Source organism: Pelodiscus sinensis, chromosome 21, assembly GCF_052426305.1.
Source record: "Pelodiscus sinensis isolate ZL-2025 chromosome 21, ASM5242630v1, whole genome shotgun sequence".
Classification (NCBI taxonomy): Eukaryota; Metazoa; Chordata; order Testudines; family Trionychidae; genus Pelodiscus; species Pelodiscus sinensis.
Window position 1 is genome coordinate 1,429,506 of NC_143072.1, and position 18,610 is coordinate 1,448,115.

The window sequence follows — 18,610 nt, forward strand, 5'->3', positions numbered from 1 at the left end:
TACATACGGGAGAGCCTACTTTAAAAAACCTGAAGTGTACAGCAATCATTTCCTGAAAGTCTCACAGAACAAATGACAATGCCTAAAGTGAATATATTCATAACTGTAATCTGTTTTTAAAAGCACGCTGTACAATTCTTAGGCTTTCACAAAACCAGAGGTTATAGTTCTAAACCTGCAGGTGACTCCATATATTGGTGAACCAATTCCATGCAGTCCAGGCAAAAAACTAACATTACTTGCACCTTGCTTTTAAGAATGTTCAATGTTATCCCAAAGCCACAGATGAATAGAAGAAAAGCTTTTTGGTAAGTATTTTTCTGACAAAAATTAACAGCTAAAGCAAAGGCCTCTTTCAGATGACAGACAAATGATACTTTAAATGGACAGATATTTTCTTTTCAGACATTTTAGTTTATTTTAGTTCCATATTAACTAAAATGGGCAGCAGGGCCCAACCGCCCGGGGCTGACAGCCAGAGATAGAAACTGGATAAAAGGCTCTTTGCCCATTCTTCCATCTGAATTTTTTTGATCATCCAATCCCGGCTAAACAGGATTCCACTGTAACTTGATTCCAAAGTTACTTTGACATGCACACTGTCAGCTTAAACAATGAAAATAAGTTAGTTGTAGACACAGACAAACTAAGTTGTAAATGTATTGAGCTGCTTTGGTGAGGTTTATAGTCCCATGATAAATAAAAGAGTTTAGCAGGAACATGAGCTAAAGTAACATGCTTAGAACTGGACCAGACAACACAGCGGGACAGCTACTGAATTAACACAGAGTTCAGAAGAGTGGATTCTAGTCTCATCTCTCCTTTAACTCTTGAGAAAAAGCAACTCTGTCATAGATCCAATAAATAAAATCCTCAGAAAACTCAAGTGCTTAAAGTTACACACTCGCGCTTGAAAACTTAGTTGGATCAGAGCCATTACACCCCCTGTGTAAAATCCACTGAACGCTACATGTGAGAAGTCCTATATATGGTAAGTGGAAAGCATTAGTGTTCTGGGAATTGATAATAGGATACATAGCACCTTTCACCAGTTTGATTGAATAAGTGATACTGTTTAAACATTAATAAACTCGATCAGCAGTTCTCAAACTTTAGCAACCCAAGCACCCCCATTTTGGTTCAGTATATTTCACAGATCCCCACAGGCCAGCTTCTATGTTTCCCCAAGGGTGCTCAAACCATTCTCAGCCCCAGGCCCTGCCCCATCCACCTCTTCCCACAAAACTTCACTCCAGCTTGTCTTCTTTCCCACCTCTCTTCACCCCCTCCCCAGAGCATGCTCCATCCCAGCTTCTCCTCCATGCCACGGAACAATGATTCCATGGCATGCAGGAGACATTGGGAGGAAAGGAGGGGGAAGAGTTGATGAGCTGGGCCAGCAGCCCCAGACATGACTCGGGAACCCTTAGAGTACCCTTATGGACCAAGGGAGTCTGCAGAGCCCAATTTGAGAACTGCTTGACTAGACGGAAAAAGTGGACAGTCAACCCAAATTTCTGACCGAACAGATAGGTTATCTAAATCAGTTAGCACTCAGTCTTGCCAGAGAGAGTGTAGAAATTCATATTACAAGTGAACACTAAAAAGAGATGAAGGGTGCTGTGAAAAAGCTTGCGCCTACCACATCTAACTTGTTTTGTGAACAAAGGACTTCAGTCTCCAGCCATTAATCTAACACATTTCACATATGACCTTATGAGTGTACTGCCTTCTGCCAAATGGAGTATCAAACCTGCTTGTGTGTTGCAGTCTACAATCACTACAGCCAACAGCCAGCAAGCTTGGATAGAAATCCTGCAAACTATAGATAGCTAAACTGGTAGATGTTTGTTTTCAGAACACCGAGCTGTTGAGTCACATTACCTATAGAGGCAGTTTAACTGTCTACAATTTCAAATTATGCAACCACAAACTGTTGCATACTAAATTCATCTTCTATACTGATGCTGGCTTGTGTCATGTGTTTTGGGTGTGCTATCTACAATTCAGGGAAAAAGTCTAAAGACTACACAGACATCCTGCTCTCCTAGGACTAGCAACATTGAGTCGCATATTATACATTTTCTAATGTATATGACGTATCTCATCTCCTGAGTTTATGTCAAAACTTTATAAGGGATTGCTAGCAACATCAGTACCAACATCAAGATTTTACTAGAACATATATAACTCAAGACATTGCTACCTCTAGTCACGTCAATAGATGAACTGTTATTTCTTTTTCATGAACCCATGAGATACTGGTATAAACTGAAAAATATCCATATTTTAAGAATACATGTCATTTGGTGGACTGTAAGTCAGTACTGGAGAAAGGTGTCAGACAGCCCTAAAAAAATGAAGACCTGTTTATCAACAAAAGTAAAGATTCCCAACAAAGAATACTTAACACAGAACCCTTCATCCATAGATGTTGAAGTGCATCACAACAAAATGTCAATATCATTATCCTCATTTCACAGATGGGGAAAATAAATGCAGTGAAGTGTCTATGGTCACACAGCAGGCTCACAGCAGAGCCAAACAGCAACAGGACTGAAACACAACTCCTTACGACTATAACCAATGTTGGAAAAAGGTGTCACTCAGGGGGTCTGAATATCCCACTCCCCCAAATGATGAAAGTTACAATTGCATGTTGGTGGGAGAGAGCTTCTCCCACAGACATAGCTTATGCTGCTCACCAAGGTAATTCTTTTCTGCTGACAGGTGAGGTCTCTTCCATCAGCATAGAGCATCTTCATCAAACACACTGAAGCAGCACAGCTGTATATATGGACATGGCCTCAGACATTGCTTATTTAGGCTGAATTTGAACCAATGAGATAGTGCTGCAAGACACCATGTGGTACTGTCTGTTCCCAAATCGTTAGTTCCAAAATATGATTTGTTCACATTTTGTGCAATATCGGTGACTTGCTACTTCAAAGGAAATTGTAGATTTACCTGACCAACTGTAGTCCATACTTAGATATTGGAAAGTGTTTATCTAAAAGGTACAGACAGGTGAAGAGATACTTACCACCACAAGTGGGGAAAGAGTTAGGAAAAATAAAAATATTTTTCCTAGCAAAAGCTTCTAATTGTACTTCAACACTTTCCACACCTCTCAGCTTTTACTAAAGGTTGGGCATATTAAGAAGCCAAGAACCCTTACATGAAAGATGAGGCCTTTCTACTTACTTATGTTAATTCTTTTAAGACACTAAATCAGAAGTATACACTTCTAAGATTTACTTTTTGTTTAATAAATCCGGAGTGGGGAGAATGTTTTAACTATTTCCAAAAAATTACACACAATGGCATTCAGCGCTTGAGAAGAATATCAAAACTAGTTAGCATGAACACTAACCTTAATACTAGAGCTTTAGAGAGGGAGCCGTGCTAGTCTGTAACTGGAAAAACTTAAACAACAAATAGTCCTGCAGCATCTTAGAGACCAACAAAAAATGTAGATGGGATCATGAGCTTTCGTGGGCATAACCCACTTCTTCATCCAGACTCGCCACAGACAGAGGCTGCTCCGTGGGATGCCACTGCAGCCTCTGTCTGCGGGGCGCTTGGGCCCCCTGTGGACAGGATCTGCTGCCACCCCGTGCTGCTTCGTCTGTATCAGGAGCCGGTATGCACGGCGAGACAGTTTCAGACTGGCCCCCGCCTGACACCCCACACTGCTGCCTCTGATACAGCAAAAGCAGCACAAGATGGCAGGGGGGCTCACCGGGAATGGGGCCCAGAGTGCACTGGTGGACTATTGAATAGTCATGTAGCCACTAATATATGATGCGGTTACATGATTATTCAATTACACAGTATCTTAACATCCCTAGTGGTAATTCTAACACATCACTACATACTGCACATCTAATGCAACTGGTAAATACAGTATAGTACTGCACTGGACATCCACTGGGATACCCCCTCATACTTCCTAGTTAAATTGTTTAATGCGTTACAGCTAATATGGTGCTCTCCTCTTCCCTATCCTTCCTCCCTCTCTGCAGCTGAGTTTCCCCACCCCGAGGACAGGAATATCATTTCATCTCTCATCATCACTTACCATTTCCTCCCTATCATCATCAAAATCTGTTTTCCCTTGTTTTCTTCACCTGTCCCTACTTCCTACATGATTATGCCCTTCATCTTCTGCTGGGCAATAACTACAAACAGAAACTGACCACTTCTCAAACTTCATGGCTTGACACCATAAGCAGGAAGAGTAATTAGGCTTCATGTACACTGTTGAGGGATCTAGTTGTACTGTGATGGTGTACCAAGAGGGTACTATCTTTCTATGTGGGAGAAACTATTTTAAATGTGTTAAGACCAGGGCATGATTATAAACATCTTGGTGCCATCTATACCCACAAACCAAGAGCAAGCCCTGTTTAACAATATTCAAACTATTTCCCAAGCATGGTTGTTTTTCTAATACTCCCAACTACATAACAAGAATCGGGTCAAGCCTATACCTGTTGCCAGTATTCAGTGCTTCCCAAGTATGATAATTTGCATAGTTAGTTCGTATATTTAAAATGACTTGCAGATTTGATCAGTGTATCTTAATTAATCAAATGGATTTTAAAGTTACCTTTAAAAAGCAGTAACACATTGAGGGGCTCCATTAAAATAAAGAGGACAGATTAAAAGAAATGGGAAATATGCAAATACAGGGCCAGTAGTGATCAAACTATAGTACCAGCAAAGGAAATGTTAAGGCTGGGATTTTACTGTATACCCTACTCAAGTGAGTAAACACTGATGAAAGAGAGGGAAACCGCTCTACACCCAAGGACCCACCACAGCAAAACAACAGCTCATCAAATTATGATCGCATGTGTCTCACATATTGTTAAGGATTACTCACTTCAACTAAGCTCCTTAAAGTAGGGACAAGAACTAACTCTATTCATACAGCACCTAGCACACTGGGTCCCCACTCCCAATCAAGGCTTCTGGGCACCAACATTTATATAACTGTTTTTAAAATGTGTCTTCAGGAGGGCCCCGTCTTGCTACCACCCGAGTTCCAACCCCCCGCGCTTAAAGCCATCTTTATAAGTGTGGATGGGGCCAAAAAATCCTGACTTAAGTCCTCGACCCGCATTTACGATGGCACACAGCACCTATTGTAAATAAGAGCTCGAGTCACGACACCCCCAACTTGCGATGCTTTCCCTGGAACCAATCACGTTGCAAGTCAGGAGCCTCCTGTATTTAAAATTATCCAGCACATTAAAAAAAAAAAAAAAAAAAAAAAAAAAACCAAAGAACTGGCTAGAATTAAGGATAGCACTGGGCACATCACATTTCAACTTCCCCTATGCTACTGAAAACATGCCTCAATTATAATGATACCTTATTAACAGGACTCGACAATTAGTGTAACTACTCGCCCATGGTGAGTAGATTACAAGCCGGCACAGCCGTGCAGCACGGTCTGCGCATGCGCAGCGCGCCGAACTGCACGGCTGGCGAGTGGGGCTCGCTGCCGCTTGGCGAGCCCTGCTTCTTAAACACCAACAATGCTTAGGTTTCCCCAAGTCATTGAGGCTCATGAGTTGCAATTCAGGCAAACAGCAAATAAGGATCTTTAGTCTACTAAATGAGGTCTTCTGTAACATACTAACTTTTCACAGATTTATTGTATCACCTTCCTTCTTTTACTTTAAAATATTTACATTAACCTTAAAATATCCAAGGCCCCAGTCATTAGCAGCACCAATGAATACTTGTTGACCTAACTAATTCTGCGAGTTGCACTTGTTTTCTACCAAATCCAAGTACTATTTAAGAATGTGAAGCTAAAGAGTTACTTTCAGATAGTTTATATTTTGTAAAGATTAAATTTGTATCAAAATTTAATGTTAATAAAAATGTTGAGTTCATGGATTTCAGATTCAAATAGTAAATAGTACTTGGATTTGGTAGAAAACAAGAAAGGTGATACAATAAATCTGTGAAAAGTGAGTACGTTGCAAAAGACCTCATTTAGATTTAGTTTTAGATTTAGATTTAAGTCCTCGACCCGCATTTACAATGGCGCACAGCACCTATCGTAAATGAGAACTCGAGTCACGACACCCCCAACTTGTGATGCTTCCCCTGGAACCAATCATGTTTTAGATTTAGACTTAGACTGTGAGCTAAAGGAGATTTTTCTTTTATTAAAACAATGAAAATTTAATAATTTAAGATACTGTTTGATACATTGATAAAGGAGTCCAGTCTTATCACTGTCTAGTTCAGATCTCTCACAAACATCTGTAAGGTCCTGCACAAGTCCTTCCCTGTGAATCTGTCTGTTTTCCTACTCCTGCTGTACTCTGCTAAACTTCCACTCGTTTTTTGTCCCCTTATCTTCCTTTTTCCATGCTAACATTGCACTTTGAACGCTCTCCATCTTCCTTCTGCATCAAAAATATATGCTCCCTTCTTTCAATCACTCTTAAACAGCACTTTTTTCCATGAAGCATGCATAGGCCAGTACACCACAAATACATAATTTAAAAATCTTAAAGTGGTACATTCAAGTTCACACTTATCTACAGCCAGTCCCCGACTTACAAATGCATCGACTTATGACCATCCACACTTACGACCAACCTCACATTAACCCCATTACAGCTGGTCCTCGACTTACCAACACACCATCCGTACTTACAAACAACACGGCTGTATGTAAAAGCATGTATTTCCGACTTACAAACAAGTTGAGTTATGACCAGGTGTTCAGAACGTAACCTGTTTGTAAGTCGGGGACCAGCTGTAGTCATCAGGTATTTATGCCCAAAATGTATTATCTGTGTTTGGAAACAAGCTCTTTTTTAAATTGTACTTGTGGTCCATTTTCTACTTCAGCACCTGAATAAAAAGTGTCTGATGTCAGTGGGAACTGTCAGTACTCATCAACTTTAAAAAGAAAAAGTTAATTTAGATGTGTAAGTATATATTTAGGTGCCCAAACATGAAGCTTTTTGGCCCATGTCTTCCTCTAGATCAGGGTTCCCCAACCTATGGGTCGGGACCCAAATATGGGTGGCCATTACATTTCAAAGGGGTCACCAAGTGTCTCCCCAGGTGGCTCTGCCCTCCCTCCTCCCCCCCGTTTTTGAATTGGTTTGGGTCACCAAGTCTTCCTGAATTGTCAAAATGGCTCCCCATCTGGAAGAGGCTGGGAATCGCTGCTATAGATCTTGTACAGAAGTTGTCTTTACATTCATCCTCAGTTTGTGAAGACTGAGCCCTTAACTTCACACATTCATTCCACAAGAATTTTCCTCTTATACGAACAGAAACAAACTGTTTACTCTGTGACATTTCCCAGATCGCTAACTGGAAGTTTTATTAAGAATGAATATTTAAAAGTCACCTCTTGCAGATCTGATGAAGAAATCTTTTTCCCTTCCACTGTCTCCTCAACTGATAAGTAATTTTGTTCATCTCTGCAGTAATTAACTACATGCCAACTAAATGGAAACCCAGGCTGAGGACTGAATGTTGTAAAATCTGCTTTGATGTTGCATCATTTGCATTATTACGTTAACATTTAATTGAGGTACAGCTAACAATGTAATAATGTTTACAAGTTTATCTCCAAGAACAAATCAGTCTAGTTGTCTAGTGACAGAAAGTTCCCTGGGCAAGGATCAGAGTTTGGGGTCCAAACTTTGAACTGCACACAGTTCAGAACACAAGGTACTCGGACAACAAAGGAGCGCATTATGGCACTCTGGAGTGTCCCTCTCCAACTGTCAGAAGGAAGAGTATCGAGCTCCAGAGGGAACTACACGTAACAGTCACCATTTCCACAGTAAAAGGTAAACTCCCAGAGGCTCCCTTCCTTTACGGAATGGATTACAACTTGAACCTGGAATGCTGTAGGACAAACATCTGAATCAAATTTATCAGCAGATTTTGCAAATTTACACTAAATTTACAACAATAGTGCATGTTAGAAGCAAACATCCTGGAACACTTTATTTTATTACAGAAAGTAGGGATGTCAGTGTGTAGTTGACTATATGATAAACTGATAAGCCTGGCTTATCAGTTAATCTTGTAACTACATGCATTCTTCTCTCACCCCTTTACCCCCTTGCTGCTTCTGTGTTAAAGACAGCAAGGGGGGAGGGGAGTGGGAGATGGTGCCCATAAGAAGCTGGCTTTCAAGTGGATCCGGTGCTTGTGAGTAGTCTGCCTGCCCCTCTCACCCCTGCAACGTCGCCTCTGCTAAGAGAGGCAGCAACGCAGAGGGTGAGGGGGGAAGGCTGGAGCTGATATGGGGGGGGGCAGGAGCGGGTGCTGGGGGAGCCAGCTTAAAAGCACCAGCTCTGTGGTGCTGCCTTCCCTCCGCCCCCTGCTGCCGCTATCCGAGTCAGCAGCATGAGGAAAGGAGTCTGCCATGAAGCAGTCTCTATCCACGGGAGGTTTGAGCTCCCCGCTGATAGAGGATACTCCGACATCCCACAGAACAGCCTCTGTCTGCAGCAAGCTGGGATCCCCCCCCCCCCCCCCCGTGGGCAGGGGCTGCTGCCATGAACCAGCCTCTCGCCAAAGGGAGCTGGGACAAGGGCTGCTGCCACCCTGCGCTGCTGCCTCTATATCAGAGACAGCAGCATGGGGCAACACGCAGCCGGTCTGCATGAGGAGCTGGTTTTTAAACGGGCTTCCCTGGTGGACTGGATCCTGCCTGCGACCCCCCACACTGCTGCCTGATACAGAGTGGGGGGGGGGGGGATTGGGAGCACACTGGCTTCCAGTCCTGCCTCCAGGGACTATTAAATAGTTGTGTAACCGCTAAGATTTCATGCAGTTACACGACTATTCAATTACACAATATCCAATGTCCCCAACAGAAAGGATGAAATACTTCCACACTTACTGTTTCCAGAGATGGAGGAGGAGGGGAGATAAACTATAGATGAAAATGTATCACTGTTCTTGTTTTCATTTATTATTCTATTTCACTTGTGCCCATAGGCTCAGATCAGAATCAGGTCCCTGGACAAACACAAAGAAAACTCAAGTACTTGCTCTGGAGAGGATCAAATTAGAAATCATTTCACTCACTCTAAGGGAAAAAACAAACAAACAAACAAAAAGGAATAGATACAGTTAGTAAAATGAACTTCATATTTAGACTGGATTGAAAATACCCATAATAGTAACAACAGAAGCTTGTCTTCCTAGTAGGGATGTTAAAATGTGTTTATTTAGGTAAACGTGTAACCACTGGAAATGTCACATTTACACAGAGTTGGGGGAGCCGGTGCTTGTGGGGAAACAAGCTTTTAAGACAGTTCCTGCCAGTCCCCCAAACCGCCTGCTGCTGCCAACTTCAAAGCTGGCTTCCCGTATATATTGGCTCCCGTCTGCCGAGGGCTGGATGTAACCACGCACGTTAACCATGCTCATCGGTTAACTACATACACAGGCACACATTCACATCCCTACTTCCTAGCAAACCTTGCTAGTAGGATGTAGCTTCCACTATTGATGCTGAGGATGTTATCTGCAGATATATAAGGCAGCGTATGGTGGTAGGTGGAAATCTAGCCAAAACATTAAGCTGTAGAGATTGGGGGGGGAGGGGGCGGGGAGAACAGCAAGCCAAAAGGAAAAAGTTTCCAACTCTTCCCAGCATCTGACTTCCACTTGCCATAAGGCAACCTTATTTCAGTTTCTTCTTAATAAAGTATCATTAGGTTTTTAAACACAATATTTCCCTTTTAACGTTCCTCTCCCTAAAAGAAGTTCAGTGCTTCACCTGTGTACTTTTAAGTTACAAAGCAGCAAGTAAATAATTACCTGTTTACCACAGTTTCAGTCTGTATTTCCTTTTGTAACAACAATTAGGGATATACAATCCCATTTAACATATTGTTTGACTGGTTAAATGATTGAAGGGGGGAAGGTCTCTCCAGCCCAGCTAAAGTGATGCTCTCCACCCACTGCTGGGCTAGAGTGCTGCCCTCCCCCACAAGCCTGGCTGTAGCAGCCCGTGAGTGTGCCCCACCCCCCACCCCAGCTTATACAGAGGCAGCAGCACGGGAGAGGGGCTCCACGCAGCTCGTGAGAAGCCGCGCCTCCACCCCCGCACGTAACTGTGTAATCATTGAAATTTTCAATGGCTACGTGTTCACCTGAACGCACGCATTTTAACATTCCTTATCTAATGCTAAACCTTGGAGCATCTTCTTTTGACAGGTGCCTAATTCCCATCATTGACACTATAGCAAGGGTTCCTTCAGCCCACCCTGAGGGCAGAAATTGTACACTTGTGAAAAGAAAATTATCTCTAGATCCACTTTTGATTTAACAGTGGTATAATGAACAGCTATAAGCAACAAGTCCCGTGTTTTGGTACAATCCAGTTCAGCTACAGGATGCCAAGAATTCCACCTGCTTCCAATTAGATGCTGGAATGCTTCAGTATTTTAACTATTAATTACTATTTAGAAATCAGTTCTCTTTTGTGAACAGGTCTAACTTTAAACAATCAATGGCAGCAGACAAATTATGCTCTTTTTTTAATCCTAACAATGTGCTGCAAAATCTTGACAGAAGACAAAAGTAAAGGGACAAGATTTAGCTTTAAGTTTAAATTCCCTGGTTTGTTTGTGCAAGCCAAGCAGTTTCATTTAAAAACAGTGTGCGCAACACAATTTTTAAATAAAAATGCACTTCTGCTTTGAAGAGTGACACCTGATCACACCGAGTTTCTATATTTATCTTAATATTTTTATATCAAATGTATTCAGTATACCAACAACAATCTTTAGTTTTTCCTGTTAGTCCTGCAAAAATATGAGATCTGACAGCCAGGGTGGGTTCACTCTCACCCTCATGCATCATGACCCAAGTAAAAGGTACTGCAGGACAAGTTACCCTTAGTTACATCTAATTCAAGCCTATTAGCCGTGCATCTCAAATAGAATAGTCATAGGACCTTAACACATTGTTTGATGGGCAAGTTGCTCAATGATCTATCAAGATTATTAATAAACCAAGAACATAAGTAGAGCCACACTTTCATTATAACCTTTATCCTGCTCTCAGTGAAGATGACTATTAAAAAAAAAAAAAATCACATGACTATTTTCCAACCAGGAACTGTAACTGCAACTCTTCAGAGAAACAGTACAGCACTTCCCCAAGCATCCATCTAGGTATTTAATCCTTGCTCATCACAAAGATAGCCAAGCGCTGCCAAGGATCTGTCTGCACAACATACAGCGACTTATTTGGCAGCAGCTGTCAAATACGGTTCTTCCCTCAATCATGGTTAAATCCAGTTTGTCAAGTGGTGTACAGGTTATGCCAAACCATTTGGCAGCAGCTGTCAAATATGGTTCTTTCCTCACTCATGGTTAAACACAGTCTGGCAAGTGGTCCATAGGTGGTGCCAAACCATTTTCAACACCGGATTCAGGATGCATGATGGACCTCTACTAGGATAAAGGGCCGAACTTGGTGCCCAGCTGAACCATTTTAAACAATTTCAATAACAAGTGGAGTGAGGGCTCATGTTTGGCACCCGTCAAAACTCTCAGTTTGTTTCCAATATAGTCAGGTTGTAAATAAGGCCTTTATTACTTAATCCCAGCTTTCTTGGATGCTTTAGGCCTGCCTCCAAGTGCTCAAGTCTCTCTGCTGAAAAGCAAAGATAATTTAGTGAAAGAAGTGAATAATACAAAAAAGTCAGTGCAAACAGTGTTCTTGGTTGCGTATTTTAATTAACATTGATACAATCCTTAACTGCAGTATTCAAATGCCCACTGTTTTACATTATAGTGCAGGAAGAGGTCTAGGAACAGTAAACATGACTCCTCTAATAATTCAGAAGGGGTAATCACCAGTAGCTAGTACTTGGGCCTAGTTTTGTCCCTTATTTCCAGCAATAGAATCTCACATGACCTCCCCACAGGTTTCCCAGCAAGAAGGGGGAGTAGGGCATTCGTTGTGGAACTGATGTAACTTTGTAGCTGGTTTCACACTACAGCCAGAGCTGAAAAAGTTCTGCTTGACAGAGCAGCAATAGGACTGTGTTATTTATAAGATGTATAGAATATCCCACTTGAGTGAGATAATCCAAGTGCTAACATAGGACAACATTTAGTTTATGTAATTCCATAGTAGACTGAATATCCCACTATAAATGCTGGAAGAACATCTAGTATAGAAAATATTGTAAGACAAAGTACTCCCCAGTACAAAGAGTGAGGTATTGCTTTATCCCCAGGACAGAGTAATTGATTCCTTCCTTATCATGCTAATTAGGGCAGAGTGGAAGAAATAAAGGAAAAAAAAATCAAAAACAGGTCTATGAGTATGAGTAAATGGCTTGTGTGACTGTACACTCCAAAACTATGGCCAAAAATTGCACAAAGTTTATTATATACAGATTCCTCAGCACATTAGCTAATGGGTACACAACCTAGATCCATACAGTGCACACACAGTGGCTGTGTCTACACTGGGCCACTTATTCCGGAAAAGCAGCCGCTTTTCCAGAATAAGCTGCGAGCTGTCTACACTGGCCCCTTGAATTTCCGGAAAAGCAGTGACGATTTACTATAAGAAGTCAGCTGCTTTTCCGGAAAAACTATGCTGCTCCCGCTCGGGCAAAAGACCTTTTTCCGGAAAACTGTTCCGGAAAAGGGCCAATGTAGACAGCACAGTAGTCTTTTCCGCAAAAAAGCCCCAATCGCGAAAATGACGATCGGGGCTTTTTTCCAGAAAAGCGCGTCTACATTGGCCACGGACGCTTTTCCGGAAAAAGGGCTTTTCCGGAAAAGCATCCTGCCAATGTAGACGCTCTTTTTCCGGAAATACTTATAACGGAAAACTGTTCCATTTTAAGCATTTCCAGAAAAAGGTGCCAGTGTAGAGACAGCCTGAATGTATAAAGTTATACAGTAAATAGTGAATAAGGCTTTGGAGCTCAAACAAACTCCAACTCATTATTGTTAGGGTGCTTCGAAGAGAAACCTAGCACTGTCAGATTGTCACATTTAATCTACCACAAACAAGATTAAGGTTTACACATTAATACTCCACAAAAGGTTTTACAGTATGCACAGGAATTAAATTATAATAAAAGTGAATTTTTACTAAAAACAGAATAAAATCTCTCAAAATGTCATTTGGCTGTGTTCATTACATTCTATAATTTAATTTACATTATAGCAACTTTAGAGTAATATGTGTCAATCAAACATTTGCTGAAGCTTTCTTTTCTTTAGGAAATGTACTTTAGATGCCTTTCTACCATGTTAGGTGTACCACTAAGAAAAATCACATCAGGAGTGCTGATTTTCCAATTCTAAGGAAGCACAATTGCACATATCCATAGGCAAAACTAAGCATTTACAATTAAATTTGTTAGACCTAGTTTGAATACATATTAATCTAAAGTACTTTATTTGACACAATCCTGCATCTGGCTCTCATTTTCTGTATTTATGTAGAGTCTGGGTCACTATTAAGAATCCTTTCAAGTTAGGAAAGTTCAGCCAAATCTACCTTAATCCAAAATCTTTTAAAAAACAGCATTAAAACAAGAAGTTTCTTGTCATCCCCTAATCCACCTGAAAGTCAGAGGGCACCAGCTCTTCACTATAGATAATACTTAGGACACTTTACATTTTTCAAAGTGCCCAGTGCTGTTTATACATTAATTAATTTACCCTCCAACAGTCCCAAAAGGCAGATCACTATCCCCACACAGATCCTCAAGGAAGCTTGGTTTAGTTCCATATTCTTATACTTTGAATTTCTTTCCCCCACATAAACCCATCCTGACAGCATCCTCTCACCTTTAACTTGACTGCATCTATGCCAAACATCAATGTAACATATTTCCGGCTCCTTTCAGACTGCCTGCGCTCCAAGCTCCTACACGGGCACTTGCTAAGACTCCTCGGTGGGGGCGAGGGGAAGGTAGCAAAAGCTTTCTAGCCCATGTATTTCAACTCCACGCGTTTACGAATTTAAAGAGGCAGGGCACAATTTGCCTGCACCAATCAACTACGATAAAAACGCATGTGGCCGTGCTGTTAACCGGCAAGGAAACTACCGACCAATAGCTCCCGCCTCCCTTTCGTTTACACGAGCTATTACATTACAGACGGGAGTCTTGACCGCCCCCAGGCATACACCCAAAAGGTAAAGGAAAGCTGCGCAGCACGTACTTTTTCTTCTTTGTTGGAAGGATCCTAAGCGCAAGGAGCAGCCACGTTAACACAGCAACACTCAAGGCATGTGTCAGATCCTAGGCGGAAGGGGCACCAAGCCTTCCTCTCGGCAGCAGGCGGAAATGCCCGTCAGCCCCAGACACACACGGAGATAACCCCAGTAAATCCCCCCCCTTACACACAAGACGTCCCCCCAGTCCCCAGAAGTTCAAGCCCCGAAGCCGGCAGGAGCGAACTTCCCTCCCTGTCCGTTCCCATTCCCACCACGCTGCGGGCACTTACGCGCTGCAGCCGCCACAGCCTGCACCTCGCTGCACCTCCGTCTGCTTCCCCCCCAAACCCCCCAGCCCCGGCGAGCCCCCGGCCTTAGGCCCCCGCAGGTAGCCAGCCGCAGCCAGACCTCAGAGCTCCCAGCGCCCGCCAGCAGGAGCCGGACCGAGCCCCCTCCCGCTAATGCAGACACCCCCGGTGCCAGCCCGAGCCCCCGCCCATCTCCGGGGCGGCCGGACCCGAGCCGGACCCCCCGCCCCCCTCGCTATCGAGCGCCGGCAGGGCCCGAACCTCAGCTGCCCCCCGCGCCCCCGAACCGGCCCGCCCGCCAGACCCCTCCCGCCGCGCATTCAAACCCACCCGGGGGGGGGCAGGTCCGGCCGGGATACCGAGATGGAAACAAGCCCGGGGGCGCCGGGGCGGCGGGAGGGGCTGCGGCCCCCACCCCCACCCCCGGCAGGGGCGAGCGGCTGCCCGAGCGGCGGGGAGCGCGAGTGGCTCGGGCTGCTTTCAAAGCGCCGCGCGCCGGCACCACAGCGCCCCCAGCCCCCGCCGCTCGGCGGCTGCAGCCTGCGCCCGGCCGGCCCGCGCCCCACACAAAGTCCCGGCACTCCGTAAACTTTCCCCGGCTCCCAGAAATCAGGGGCGCGGGGCCGCCCCCCGCCCGGCCGCCCCCGCCCCGCGCGGCCCCGCCGGCGGCCCGGCCCGGGACAGGGCGAGCGGCGGCGGCGGCGGCTCCGGCGCCATCTTGGGCTGATCGATGAATTGAACAAAGAGGATCAATTTCTGATCAAGCCAGTTATCAATGGGGAGAGCGGGGCCGGGCGGCGCGGGGGGCTCCCCCGGGCGGCGCGGGCCGGGGCCGGGCCGGGGAGCGGCGGGGCCCGGCGGGGGCCCGGCCGGCGGGGCGAGCGGCGAAGCCTGACCTGCAGCTGCTGTAAATCAAAGCGCTTCCAATATTGAAACATCGATCCCACATTGGCCGCCATCTTGAGACATATTGAGACAGAGTGAGCGGCTGATAGAGAGAGAGGGGCTGGAGTTCAGGAGCCGGGAGGGAGGGGGAGGGAGGGAGCCGGGCGGGGGGGCGGGCAGGGAGCGCCCAAATCCCGGCCTGGAGCCCGCGCCCGGCCCGGAACACGGACTCGCAGCCACTGCGCAGAGCGAGAGCGCTGCTCGCGGCTTCCCTCACCGGGGCACCAGCCTCCATCCCGCCACCCCTCCGGCTGCAGCCGCCGCGCGGGGCAGGGCGGCGAGGCAGGAAGAGCCGCGACCGTGCGCAGGGCCACAGAGCTTGAGACGAGGCCAGGAGGCAGCCCGCTTGGAACAGCCCGCAGCGCCGCGGACACCGCCTCCAGCCGGGGGCACAGTGGGGAAAGCACCCCGAGAGATCCCCAGAGCCCAGAGCGCAGCAAACACTTGCAGCCGCGCAGGAGGCGATCTAGCAAACACCCCCTCGCATCCAGGACACGGAAAAGGAGGAGATGGAAACGCGTATTAAACAAAGCTACAGTATGGGGAGCCAGTTCAAAACAGCCGTCTGGAATGCAAAAAAATAGGTGTATCACAACAAGGACGCAGCCTATATAAATACCCACAATATCCAGGTTTTTACAGTAAAGAAAGTTGTGTATTAAAGATACAATCTAGAGGAAGTCCTCACTGAGAAATCTTCCAGAACATATACAAAACAAATATTTTTACTCTGTAAGCTGAAATACAGAAAACATTAACTCTTGTATATATATATATATAGTTTCCAGCTTGGTTTGGTCTGCTTGCTTGCTTTTTTTTTCTTGTTTTCAAAGTGTTGTTTCATGTTTGCAATTAGAGGCAAACAAATGAGGGAACAGCTATAAAAATAAACGTATTCGTTATGTCCAATTTGATCCAAAATTTAGTTTGCAAAAAAAAATTATAAAACCTTAGCTCTGTTCATTTCCCTGTTACAGTTTTCAGTTGCAATAGAATCAGCTTGAATGTTTTTATTCCCCTTCAATCGGAAGGTTGCACAATGTCTATGCATGGCAGTCTGAAAATAAAACTGACTAGAAATAAAGGTGAAACTGACTAGTGTGTTTTTATTATCCAAGATGAGAGAAATAGGAAAGCTAAACAAACAGCAAGAGTGAGAAATAGTTCAATTTTTTTAAAATACTTCAGTTTTAATAATGCAAGTGATTTTTGAAACACAGCTTCAGGAGTTTGGCACCCATCCTGAAAAGATGTAGCTATATCAGTAGCTTAAGTCATGTAAGTAGTCCCATGGAAGCAAATTGAAAGGTTCCCATGACTTCAACGGCCCCATGAGTAATATTTATTTTTTAAGTAATAACACATATAAATAATGTATTGCATGTAATTATAGCAATCCTCACTTTGTGGCAGATGCTTCTGAAATAGTCAATGAAGATGCTCCCTGTTTCAAGGAGCATACAATCGAAAGTCAGGCAAGTAGATAGGGCATAGGGTAAGAGGAAGAACAGTATATAGCATACACTGTAACCAGATTGTTAAAAATGCGTCTTTAAAAGGGATTTTTAGTGAAATAAGGGCAGGCAGGCATTTAGTCACTTTCTCAAGAGTCTGCAGGATCAGGGCCTGATATATATAGAGTCTTTATGCACATGAGCTGTGATGTTGACCTCAGTGGGACTACTCAATGTCTGCAAGAGAAGACCTTTAGATTCTACCCTTAACTATGGACAGAATGGCCATGGAGGCAGAGACATGAGAACTTTTTTGCACTAAGCAATAACTTTTTCCTATGAAAGGAAACATTTTTTCCTTGTTATTTTTTTAAACCATAGCCTATTGTACCAAGTTGGTCTGTTTACAAAGCAAATTATTTTAAAGACACTTTCCTTCTTTGCACAACTAAGATTTTTCTCATTTCTTTAGTCTGAAATATTCAAAAAACCCCACTGGGCCTGTATCTGCTCCAAAATAACAGAACTTCTGATGATTTCAATCCATACAAAATCAGGCTCATAACTTACAAAAAAATTCAAATTATACTACTTTTGTAAGACAAACAATCAAAGTGTATGTCATGATTTATTTGTTTTAAGCATTTTAATGTGTGGCTGGGGCAGAGGAGAAAATTCAGTTCTAAATATATGTATATACAGATCACTAACTTGCAGCCATTTTGGTGTCAAAGATTCCATTGTCAGCAGTGAGCATTCTGGGAATGGAGGATCAGGCCCATGATTAGTATTTTCAAAGCTATACACTTTTTTAGCTATCTTTCTAATATTGCTAGGTGTGGGTCTACAAAGGGAATAGATATATGCATATATATGTATTTTTTTAATAATTAAACAGCCTATTTAAAATATATTTGATCTATTGGAAGTTAATACTCATTAAAAGTATTAGGTTGATAGTATTGGAAAAATAAGTCTGCTGTTTATATGGCACAAAGTACAGCAAATTTCCACAAAGTATTCACAATGTGCTTTAGTTCTGTTCTGGAGAAACACTTATTTCATACTCCATCTCCATTCACATGTTGGCTTTTCTGTGGAGATTGCTGCTTACAAGGATGTTAATTGTGAGGGAGGTTTTTATGCTATGGATATGTGATGATCAACAGCTGCATACATACAGACATTAAAATTGTTGACTGTACTAGGAATAGGACTTATGACAATGTCAGGCCTTCACCTGGTGAATTGAATAGGTAGTTCCACAAATGTAGACGTTCCCCAGCCTGCAGAACTCACTGCAACTCTGTTAGGCAGCCAGACTACACAGTTGCAGAGAGTTAAGCTTGATTTGAGAAGCATAGGTGACTCATGGTAGTACTCAGGAGGTTCACTGACCCCTTATGCCACAGCCAAAATTTTGAACATGCAAAGTCCTCATTGATGTATAGGCTGGATGTTGCATTCCTCTCTGGCTGACAGCAGCCAAGGAGAGAGACTGTGCAGTTCAAGGAACAGTATATGTGGCTGACAGATCCAAAATGGAAGTTTAATGTTGGAGAGGGGGAAAAGAAAGAACTCTTCCCCTCCAGTGATCCTCTCCAAACTCTTATTCCCCATTGAGCCCCAGAAGTTACCCTGTTCTTTTTCAACGGAAAGAGTCTGGAACCCTCATCTTCACTCTTTCAGCTG

The 18,610-nt window shown here is 43.7% G+C and overlaps 1 protein-coding gene across 6 annotated transcripts in view; it reads right to left on the bottom strand.

The window, feature by feature from the left end:
• Window positions 1–15,947, bottom strand: part of CUX1 (cut like homeobox 1) — a 398,058-nt gene extending 382,111 nt beyond the window's left edge. For 3 of the 6 annotated variants that reach the window (XM_089772231.1, XM_075904407.2, XM_075904405.2), the window contains exon 1: window positions 15,416–15,946. In XM_089772231.1, coding sequence (XP_089628357.1) covers window positions 15,416–15,478 — 63 coding nt within the window. In that variant the 5' untranslated portion in view covers window positions 15,479–15,946. Of the gene's footprint in view, window positions 1–13,841; window positions 14,189–15,415 lie in introns of those variants that run through there. The other 3 variants (XM_075904409.2, XM_075904408.2, XM_075904406.2) reach the window with 3 other exon arrangements.
• Window positions 15,948–18,610: the final 2,663 nt, after the last annotated feature.